Source organism: Cibotium barometz, chromosome 32 (genome assembly GCF_041138505.1).
Source record: "Cibotium barometz isolate CiBa-2024 chromosome 32, ASM4113850v1, whole genome shotgun sequence".
In the NCBI taxonomy this organism is placed as follows: Eukaryota; Viridiplantae; Streptophyta; class Polypodiopsida; order Cyatheales; family Cibotiaceae; genus Cibotium; species Cibotium barometz.
In genome coordinates this window covers 46,800,548-46,812,656 of record NC_141077.1, presented here as the reverse complement: position 1 = coordinate 46,812,656, position 12,109 = coordinate 46,800,548, and the positions used below count along the sequence as shown (strand labels likewise).

The following is a 12,109-nucleotide window of genomic DNA, read 5'->3' as shown; positions in this document are numbered from 1 at the left end:
ATGGTGCAGGAAGCTATTCGCCGCCTACAGCATGGACGGGCCGCTGACCATATGGGCCTGCAGGGTGAGCATCTCATATATGCAGTAGATTCTTTAGCTCCTTTTCTTGCACACCTGTTTAATAGGGCACTAGCAGAGGGTTTGCCTGCGGAGTGGACGATGCACACCATTGTGCCGATTCACAAAACAGGGGATATGCTCGATCCGAGCAACTACAGGACAGTTATGGTTGGCCACGTGCTGGCCAAACTCTATGGTGCAGTGCTGGAGCAAGAGCTTAGCTTATATGCTGAGCGAGCAGGTTTACGCTCATCAGGGCAGGCAGGCTTCAGGAGAGCTTTCTCTACCACTGACCATGTATTCACTTTGAGATGTATGATTGATCAGGCCAGAGTGAGGAAGAGAAAGCTCTATTGCTGCTTTGTGGATTTCCGCAAGGCATTTGACACAGTACCACGAGAGAGGCTCTTTCAGCGCCTGCAGTCTCTTGGCATACCAGCAGATATGACATGGGGTATCTATGCATTATATGAGCAGGTTTTTGGGCGAGTCAGATGTCCAGGAGGTATGTCCGAGACTATTGCTAGCACCATTGGTGTGAAGCAAGGATGCCCACTTTCCCCCACGCTATTTGGGTTATACATTGATGAGGTGGCTGACTTCATTACACGGGGAGGCGGAGATGGAGTTGATTTAGCAGGTACCTCAGTACATATTATGCTCTATGCTGATGATATTGTATTAGTGTTTGAGTCCCCAGGTGGTCTACAGCAGCATCTACATGCACTCGATGATTTCTGCACACAGAGGGGTCTTACTGTGAACCTTGGGAAAACCAAGGTTATGGTCTTTCATACATCGAGACAGGGCAGGAGTCAGCTGACATTCACTCTCGCAGGATGCCAGGTGGAGGTGGTGACATCATACGTGTACCTAGGGGTTACCTTCTCTGCAGCAGCCACACGCTTTACCATGGGTTCAGCAGCCAGAGCTAGATTGACACGGGGATATGCAGCATTGGCTATGCTAGAGAGACAGTGCCACCAGGCGCATTTTTAGGAGCCCCGGACGAAGGGGTGGCTATTTGACACATTAGTCACACCGGCATTGATGTATGGAGCAGCAGTATGGGCGCCAGGCCTTGCTACCCATTGGTGGACACAGATAGAGAGACCACAGGCCCTCGTGATGGCACGCATGATACGCAGCAAACCGTCAGTACCTCATGACATTATCCGAGCAGAGTTTGCTGCGCCTCCTATGATGGTAGAGGCCATATTTCAGACTATATGCCTGCCAGACAGATTCAGAGAGATGCCACAGGACAGATTATCATACAGAGCTTTTCAGGCATCTAGACAGTTGGCTGAGGCAGGAGACAGAGGATCATGGTATGCACAGGTCACACATTGGTTCTCACAGCATGGCCTAGACATGGATCATCTACCACCGTTCCAGTATGACAGGGATGCACCACATATCCGTCTCTCTCATAGTGAGAGGAACAGAGTATTGAGACAGGATCTATGGCAGCTCTATACACGAGAGACATGGATATCGCCTACACAGCCTCTGCCACCGAAGATGCTATACTACAGAGATCATTTCATGAGTATCACTGATGATGGATTTATAGAGAGGCCTAGATACATGGAGGGCTTTTTACCACACGGCTCCCGAGTGGCTATTGGTCAGCTCAGAGTTTCATCACACCGATTGGAGATTGAGACTGGCAGAGCAGCACGGATCCCCCGAGAGGAGAGGGTATGCAGATTGTGCAGAGAGGAGGTGGAGAGTGAGGAGCATTATGTATGCAGATGCAGAGCATATACAGCCATCAGAGAGAGATATCCCATTTTATTCAGAGAGCCACATTCCCTACGCCAGATCTTTGAGGCAGCAGACCAGCGCATACTGGGGAGATACATTCTAGACATACAGCGCCACAGAGAGACATTATTACAGGCTCAGACAGCTCCAGAGGGGGGGCGACAGACACAGATTACTACATTTTTTCAGAGATCCATACCCCTCCCAGCCCCTACACGGCAGGGAATTACTCTCCAGAGAGCAGAGACACTTAGAGCCCGCAGGAGACAGAGGACACCTGGCTTTCGGACACCACGCCTATACCAGAGAGAGATGACAGAGATCAGAGCTCAGTTTCACAGAGAGGGTGCGGAGCGACTGGCTCGCTTCAGAGCACACCCAGGCATGTTCTTCAGGGAGCTGTGGACACCCCCTTCACTGATGTATACCATTTTATACCCCCAGTATGGTAAAGGATGGAGCTAGCTAGGTTGCATATCATGATTGTATACTCCATGCATATAGCTTTGCATTCTTCTAGTAGTAGAGCTCCATCCCCTGCACACCCAGATTCAGCTTTTTTATTCAGTACTTTTTCATTTTGTTGGGATGACAGAGGATACCCCATACAGGTACTCCGATTTGTCTCATAGGCCGAGTTCGGTCTTTTGGAAGACGTTAATAAAATCTTTCTTTCTTTCTTTCTTTCTCTCTCTCTCTCTCTCTCTTTTCAGATGTTTTCATTTTACTTTTTCTTTCAGTTTTCCATGGCTCAGTATATCCATGGTACCATTGTATTACTTTTGGTCTCATAGGCCCTTGGGGTCTTCCGTAGACGTTAATCTAACTTTCTTTCTTTCTTTCTTTCTTTCTCTCTCTCTCTCTCTCTCTCTCTCTCTCTCCCCCTTTTCAGCCTCAGGTTTTCCCGACCATCCTCACCACCACCACCGCCCATCTCCCACTACACCCACGTTCACTTCCACCATGATGGGGACTTGACTTACTCCGACCATCTCTACCGACATCTAACATATGTAGACCCCAATCTCCCACTAGCCGACCTCACCTCTCAGCTCACCGCAATCTTACACACCTCTACCATAGCCGCATTTCCATCTACCAGCCAATCGACCGCCAGATCCCTGACCGGCAACATGCCCCAGAACGATTGGTATGACGAGGAATGCTGCACAACATGTGAGCATCTCCTACATGAGGTTGGAATTGGCCAAATCCGAGAGCGAGATCATAGATGCTCAAAGGATTAACCAATACACACCGGACGTAAGAAACAAGCACATGTTAAGAGCCAATACAAGGACTTAAACCAATCTCTCAAAGATGTCAATTGTACCGAGGGCTGGAAGAAAATCTAAGAGAAACGCCCACCCACACCCATCACATCTCCATCCATATGGCACACATATGCATGATCCCTGTATGAAGTACCAAATCAGCCCCCCCATCCCACCACCATCACATCCATGTCCCATCACATCCACCTTCTTCACACCCGATATGGTAGCCCGATCCATCCGAAGACTCAAAAACCGTAGATCATAGGACCATGAGTTGGTCAAAGGGCGGGTGAGATGCCCAGGAGGATTATTAGAGGAGATCTCTAGTACCATTGGAGTGAAGCAAGGATGCCCACTGTCTCCCACTCTCTTTGGTCTCTACATTGATGAGATTTCCGTTTTCATTGATAGCGGAGGGGGAGGAGGTGTATCACTAGCAGGCATCCTTGTCTCCATACTACTTTATGCTGATGACATTGTGCTTATTGCAGATTCTCTAGAGGCTCTCAAGAGGCACCTTGACATAATACAGGACTTTTGTGCACAACGCGATCTCACAGTAAACCTTGGGAAAACCAAGGTTATGGTCTTCAACACATTATCTCTTTTCACATCTCGACTGAGTTTCACTTACATGGGCAGCCCAGTGGAGATTGCACACTCATGTGTACTTGGGAGTCACTTTGACATGACTGGTCTTCTCGATGAGCCATGCTGTAGAGGCTAGACTGATGCGAGGGTATGCTTCCCTTGCTCTCATGGAGAGACCGTGCTTCTAGGCCCACTTCCAGGAGCCGAGGACCAAGATGTGGCTATTTGACACCTTGGTCACTCCGGCATTGATGTATGGAGCACCCTTTTGGGCACCTGATCTTACAGCGACCAAATGGCCAAAGATAGAGAGGCCCCAGTTCATGATGCTCTCCCGTATTATACGCAGTAAACCATCGGTCCCACATGATATTACCTTGGTGTAGTTTGCTGCAGCACCCATGGTAGTAGAGGCACACTTCCAGACAGTCACATATATTCACAGGATCAGTGCCATGGTCCCCTGCAGACTCCCGAGGCTCGCCCTACAGTCCTCACATCAGCTAGCCAGCAGATGGGCACGAGTCACGATATAGCCGAGTATGCACCTGGTTCACGAGGCAAGCACTCACAATGGATCGCCTTCCAGTATGACCCGAACTCCCCATTCATCAGGCTCTCTCGCGATGACAAGAACTGGGTAATCAGATATGACTTACTGGGACTATACATATAGGGTACCTGGATCACAACACATGAGCCACTCTCACACAAATGACAGTACTACATGGATACTTTCATGAGGCTTACAGAGGATGGTTTCATACTAAGGGCCAGATATCTTGACATATACATGTCACATGCCATGTGGATTGCAGTGGTCTAGTTGCGGGTGTCATTGCACCGCTTGAGAATAGAGATAGGGAGAGCTAGGTACCTACCTCATTAGGTAGGAGAGAATATGCACTATGTGCCACTGGGAGTCGAGTCAAAAGAGCACTTCATATGCAAGGGCACCATATGTTATGAGATTCTAGGGAGGTTCCACTGTCTCTTCAGAGAGGGGTTTGGATCCTTATCGAGGATCATGGATTACCCAGATCAACAGTGCCTAGGCCTCTTCCTACTAGAGATTCATTGCTAGAGAGACTCACTGATTACGGAGTCGAGACCCCATGGGAGACATCCACCCCAGCCCCAAGCGACCATCCCTCAGTTCTTCGGACCATGAGAGGACCCCCCGCCAGCCAAGGATGACATACCCACAGTCTCATTGAGCCACACATTCTTGAGTGCCCGACCCCCCGCAAGACCACACTTTGGTATGACTCTAGACCGAGCCACGACACTACAACGAGCCCGATGCCCTAGACTCCTTGGACCTCGCAAAGCAACACAGACATCAGCCCCAGCTTGAAGAGATCTTGGAGAGGCACAGAGCCACCTTCCCACGCCCGGCGGATTTGCAGAGCCTTCTATAGGCTAACCCCATGCTCAATATCCTTGATGGCCCCCTCCCCCTACAGGGAGCTTAGCTCCATAGGTTGTATGATGATGATGGTCCCACTTTGTGTTGGGATGACAGGGGATACCCCACACAGGTACACTGATTTGTCTCATAGGCCGAGTTCGGTCTTTTGGAAGACGTTAATAAAATCTTTCTTTCTTTCTTTCTCTCTCTCTCTCTCTCTAGTAGACCCCACCTTTGACAGATTCTCAGCATCGTGGGGAAGGACGAGGATGCACGGTATCTTTGGGTGCGGATACAACTTACTGGGGATAGAGTCATCCACATTTCTGTGTGTTATTTTGCATCGCGCCACTCCCCGTACGCCACACAACATGGCCAATCATTGTACTTACCATTATATGGGGATATTAAGGAGTTCTCACAGGTGCGGGAAGTCGTCCTGCTCGAGGACTTCAACGCCAAGACAGGGAGTCACCAGGTCCCACTACTTGATCTGGATGACCCTATCAAACTAAAGGAACTGGGCATCATTCACATGGGGTTACAATGATGATCATCACAGGATGGTGCATGGGAGACATTTCTTAGAGTTGGGAGCTGCACATGGTCTTGTTATCTATAACGGGATGTCTCGATGGCCCTCCTTCGACACCCTCACCTCCTTCCCTTACTCAAGAGGTACCAGCACCATGGATTACTTGATGGGATATTCAGCTTTGGCACAGCTTCTCCCCCACTTCTCCATCCCACCACTCCCCTTTGAAGTTGAACATGCCTACCCCTCTTTCACTCTTACTTGTACACCACCACCACCCATCTTACATTACACCCATGTCCATTTTTATCATGAGCTTGACCATGTTTACTCCAACCAACTCCAAGATATGGATCCTGTTGTCCACCTACCTGACCTCACCACCATTCTCCACACATCTGCCACCACTTCTTTCATCTGCACACTTGCAAGCTGCTCCTTTAAATCTTTGATTTTCGTGAGAAAACCATCCAGCGAATCTCCCTCATTCATATGCTCTGATACTAAATGTTGGGGTCGGGAATGCAACAATAATGGCAATGCGCACGGCGCACACACACTGTCGTGGAAATGCACAGAAGCGTGAGAGGGAAGAGAGCACACAACTTGATGTAGATTGCTTAATAATAAAATGTGTATCAAGTACAAAAGATAAGTGTGTGCATTGCGTACCTGGTAAAGCGCTACAAGCACATCCCAAGCCTCCTTTGCAGTCTTACATGAGCGAAAATGAGGAATTATGCTTCTCTTCATAGACAATGCTATTAAAGCATGTGCATTGGCATCTTTGCCATCCCATCTAGCTTGCTCCGCAGTAGAAAGGGGTGTAGGATCTGCCATAAAAGTAGACACAATATCACCCTCCAAAGGACTTGTAGTAGAATGCCAACGTGCTGATGAGGCAGGGCGTGCCTCAAGTCCAATCACCAAATTTCAAAAGCCTTTGGCAACAAGTACATGTCTCATCATGTATGACCACAGTGGATAGTTGGTCCCATCCAACTTATCCTTAGCACCAAGCATTCCAAATACATCATTGTCTCAGCCATTTTTGCCTAGAAAAAAGTATAATGTCCCCACCAAATGCTACTTGTCCAACACACTGCAAATAGAGTACCCACTGATGCAGCCTTTAGGCTGCGAGTAGCTCACCTTAAGGAAGACACCTGCAAGTGTATTGAAAACAACAGTATAGGGAGCAGTGAAAATTATTTGATAGAAAACGTCTAAGCAAGGCCGACGAAGAAGTAGTAGATGCGAGTGGCATAGGAGATCAATGTTGATGCAGAAGCTAGACAGTGAGGAGAGGGTGCGGGAGCGAGAGGGCCAAAGGTCAGGCGCGAATAGAGGTGTGGGTGCAACTGTGGCAAAGGGGTCCGAAAAGTGGGGTTTCCCTTGTAAGGCCCTGTGGCTCTGCTTGGCTAGGCACTCCACCGTGCACTATCCATATGCTTGCTCCCCACCCCCACCCCCCAAGGATAGCAAGGACAACAGGGCTACTGGAGATGGCACGCATGGTAGGAGTTCCGGAGGGAACGGTGTGCTACAACTACTACGCTACTAGAGGTTTCTATGAAGTTATTTTGAAACTTGCAGACACCAAAAAGAGACCCTTTGTTTTATGGAACACAGATGGTGAATGTGCTCTCGTGGTCTCCAACTACTAATTATCAGTCAATGCTGTGTCATCGTGTCATGTCTGGGCGGAAGTTGACTTTCCGGCATTATATAGAAATGCGTTGCCTTACATATCCAATCAATTGGGAACAGTTATTTGCCCTCCGTTTGTGACAAGCACTAGAATCGCTTTTGTGTACTCTAGGATATAGATAAGACAAAGCTTGAATCCATTGGATATGATGTAGGAGAAGTGCATATGGGAGAAAGATTTTATGCTTTAAAATGGGGAGCATTTGTTGGAGCCTGTTTCCGCTGTGGTAAGTTTGGACACTACTCTACCGATTGTCCAAATATGGCTTTACAACCCCCGGCATATTCGATTCAACCTCCTCTGATGTCTGCCGGGAAATCCGATGCTACAAGAGTTAATGTAAATCAAGTTATGCAGACAAGAGGTAAAGTCACTATCACTCAATCTGGAAATGGTCAACAGAAAACTAATGTCAAAAACAACATGCCTTGAGATAAAGGGGTTTCAAACAATGAAAGCTGGCAGACTCTCCATCCCAAAAAAGATATCTCCCAAAGCCCAAGACAGCTTCAGATTGGGTTGATCCACTTGCTCTTAATAAAGCCTCATCCTCCATAGATGTTGATGCTGGTTTTTCAAGGAGCCAGATAGCAAAATGAGGTGTTCAGATTTTGCATAATCTACAGGAGGATGTAGATATGTCTCTTCAGATTTTGCATAATTTACAAGAGGACAAATGCCCACCCAACTTCTTGTATATCCTCATGAATGCTTCTATCAGTTTTTTAACATATAATATACAAGGTCTTAGTGATCCTAGAAAATGGCGTATGTTATGGGATTATGTATATACTACAAAAACTGGATGTGTTTTGTTTACAGGCACATACTAAGCATGCCTTGGTAGGAAAGATAGGTTTCTTTCAAGGCTATTGCATATATCATAGCGGAGTGTAGAATTACTCTAGTGCTTGTTTGCCTTTTGATTAGACATGAACTGAATCCTGATGTAGCTTATGGCAGATTGCTCATTGTTCAATGTTTGCCAAGTGGGCAGATTTATGAGATTGGTGCACTATATGCTCCCACAGTCTCTGCCAAGAGAGCGCTTTTATGGGATAAGACTGCCAGTTATCCTTGGTTGACAAATGCTTTTCTCTACGGAGACTTCAACAACTCTCCTTCCCGGGATGATAATACTCGTGGAACCACTCACATGATAGCTATGGAAAGGGTTAGCTGGCAGCATGTAATTAGAAGCATGGACATTATGGATATATGGAAAGCTGTTTGTCCTCACAAAAAGGGCTTCACCTTTCATCATAATTTGTTTACAGGTTACAAAGCGAGATTAGACAGATGGTATCTATTACATGCTGACCATGCTGATCCCATTCCTTGCCAAATGTGGGTGGATCATACATTACAACTTTTTGTTCACGCACCTGTATGGCTGGGGTTGGATTTTGATCTCACATTTGATGATGTCCAGTTGTTTGTTAAGCGACTTTGTTTGGTAAATATTAGATATCTTTCTCATCAACTATATCAAGATATGGTTGCAGATGTTATTGATCCTCTTCAAGCTGAGATCTATGAAGACATAGATATTGCTTGGTACCATTTTGCACATCGCATGCAAACTATGTGCAAAATGATATATGGGCATAGGGAGACAACAGATTCTTATGGCCAAGCAAGACATCTAGCAACTTGAAGAATTAAGCCATGCATGTACTCTTTCTCATGAAGAAGAAGAACGTTTAAAGCATGCTAAGCACATGACGGCAAACAATGATCAAAGGAAGCTGCATAAATGGCAAGTCAGGTCCAGACAAAAACCTCTTCTAGATAATGGATGTTCTTCGAAAGCTTTTTTAAAAAGCTTACATGCAGCTAAAATGAAAGCAATGTATTACCAAAACACAAAAATCCAATGGTTAATGGACTCAAAACTTGTATCAATTGGAATTTGAATGTGTATCTCATTTTCGCCATGCTTTTGCTGCTCCGGATCAAATGTCTCATACTGTGATGCAAGCTCATGCAGAATTGTTGTCTCATGTTCATGCGATTATGGATAATGAGCAAGCTGATCAATTGGAAATGCTTTTTACTAAATGTGAATTGAATAAGGCGGTTAAATCTTTGGGAAGATGGAAATGGTTGGATTGGTTTAACAATACAGTTTTTTTTTTTGCAATTCTGGGATCAACTTGCAAACCCTCTTTTTACTCATGAGGAACCAATCCTGGATAGAAGGCATTATGCCCTCATTGTGGCAAGAGGGACTTGTAAAACTCGTGCCTAAAAGATATCTCTGTACAAACCTATCAGATTGGCTGCCTAATACATTAATGCCAGTAATCTACAATATCAATACCAAAATGCTTGCTAATAGATTGTCAAAAATCCTACCTAAAGGCTTGCACCCCGCACAATATGGATTTGTCCCTCCACGACAAATCACAAACAATATTTGTAATGCTTATGTGGGTATTGGAAATGCCAAATACACTAACCAAGGCCAAGGCTTTTGACACAATTCAATGGAATTACATTTCTATGGCTATGCAAAAGCTTGGTTTTGGCACTAAAATGCAGAATGTTATTTACTAGCTGTACAAAGATAGCACAACTCGTTGTATCCTAGGAAAAGGATTGTCTTCTCAATGGGTATTGGGTCACTCAGTAAGGCAAGGATGCCCTTTGCGTGCATTGTTGTATGCTATCGCTACTCATCCTCTCCTTGTTTATATGGATGTGCTCTCTAAACAAGATCATGTTCATGGTCTAAAATTGCCTTCTGGAGACAATCTCATTGCTCAAGCCTATGTTGATGACTCTTTCTTTTTTCCAAAAAAACACGAGAGATGATATGCAATGTCTCATGCAAGCATTCAAATTTTGGAAGTCTACTTTGTTGCCTCTCAAACAAGCAAATTGGCATGGTTTCTTGTGGCCGGGAATTATATGCCAACCTCATGAGATAGTGCACCATTTGGGTTATCCATTGGGCTGGAATATTTCGGTCTCCTGTTTGCCAAGAGGGTCTCTCTGTGTCTCTTGAGCTCAAGTAGGAACAATCCCAGGCATCTCTGATCCTCAAACTCCATGACCTTGCGTAATGGCCCAAAACCCTCTCGGAAGAGGCAGTGATATCTCCCTCGGATCTCATAATAGACTGTACATCAGCAAATGTAGTTCTCCTTTGTCTCTGCCTCCTGGTAGCATAGCTGACAAATGCGGTCATCCAAGATCTGACAAATGCAGTCATCCAAGATCTGATGCACATATCGCCCAGTCTCAATCCGCAGCTGGTGTGATGAGGTCCGGATCTGTCCAATGGCACAACGTATCCCATGTGATAGGTGTACATCCTCTATCCGCAAACCATGAAGGTCAAACCATGATCTCATTTGAGCGTACCAGCAATGAGTATCTCCATCCTCTGCCGACTGTATGGATGAGGTCAATGCCAATTGGGAATACCTCTGCTGAGGGAGCTCCCATAGCCGCTGTAAAAAGGTAACTGCCTGGAATAGGGCCTCGGTCACTATTGGTGCGGCACCCAGCTCAGCCCGAACAATCTCATGTGGTACTGATGATTTGCTCCGAATCATGCGGGCAATCATCATAATCAGTGGTCTCTCCATTTGCCTCTATCCCTCATTCGTCCCTCTGTGAGATCTGTGATGTATGCTAAGCCCCCAAATTGGAGCTCCGTACAGGAGGGTCGGTGTGACAAGCATATCAAATAGCCACAATTTGATGCGTGGCTCCTGAAACTATATGTGTGCACACTGCCTCTCAAGTGCCCCCAAGGCTGCATGCCCTCGAGCTAATCTAGCTGCTGCTGCCTCCTTCAGGGAGAAACGCGGTCCTATGAAAGTAACTCCCAAGTAGACATATGACTTGACGTACTCAACTGGCTCCCCTCGGAAAGTGAACTAAGGCTCTGATCTCGTCACCCATGCCTGTGTGGTGTTAAACACCATAACCTTGGTTTTCCCAAGGTTCACTGTTAGATCTCTATCCGCCAACAAAGCCTGTAATGCATCGAGGTGTCTCTGTAATCCCTCTGGAGAGTCTGAGATTAGAACAATATCATCAGCATATAACAAGATGGGTATCAATACCCCTGCCAGGTATGCCCCTGGGCCTCCCAATCTGTCTACATAATCAGAGACCGCATCAATGTACAATCCAAAGAGGGTGGGCGATAGCGGGCATCCCTGCTTCACCCCTATCGTGCTGGTCACCATATCGGATAGTCTGCCTGGAGCTTGGACTCTGCCTGAAAGAAAGAAAGATATAATAAGCGTCTACTAAAGACCCAATGGGCCTATGAGACCAAAGTGATACAATAATGTCCATGGCATATCTCATCATGGAATGGAAAGTAAAAGAGAGAGAGAGAGAGAGAGAGAGAGAGAGATTTTATTAACGTCTTCCAAAAGACCGAACTCGACCTATGAGACAAATCGGAGTACCTGTATGGGGTATCCTCTGTCATCCCAACAAAATGAAAAAGTAATGAACAAAAAAGCTGAATCTGGGTGTGCAGGGGATGGAGCTCTACTACTAGGAGAATGCAAATGAAATGAAATGATATATTAACGTCTTCAAAAGACCAAAATGACCTATGAGACCAAAAAGGTTACAACAATTGGTGGATCTGATACAATGTCTGTGTAAGAAAAGCTAAAACAAGTAAACAACTAACTGAAACTGAAACAACAACTATGAGGAAAAGTAAGGTACTAGGAGCTCCTAATGGATAACATCTGGGAAGGAAAACTCCAGCAACAAAG

General features: G+C 46.1%; 1 protein-coding gene across 3 annotated transcripts in view; it reads right to left on the bottom strand.

Annotated features, from left to right (window-relative positions):
• LOC147620261 (Glyceraldehyde-3-phosphate dehydrogenase-like family protein) overlaps nt 1-12,109 on the bottom strand; it is an 82,132-nt gene that overhangs the window by 19,460 nt on the left and 50,563 nt on the right. Inside the window, exon 11 of one of the 3 annotated variants that reach the window (XM_086772447.1) lies at nt 6,332-6,477. The exons of the other annotated variants lie outside the window; for them this stretch is intronic. Within the exon in view, the coding sequence (XP_086628573.1) occupies nt 6,444-6,477 (34 nt within the window). The 3' untranslated portion in view covers nt 6,332-6,443. Of the gene's footprint in view, nt 1-6,331; nt 6,478-12,109 lie in introns of those variants that run through there. 3 annotated transcript variants of the gene reach the window in all.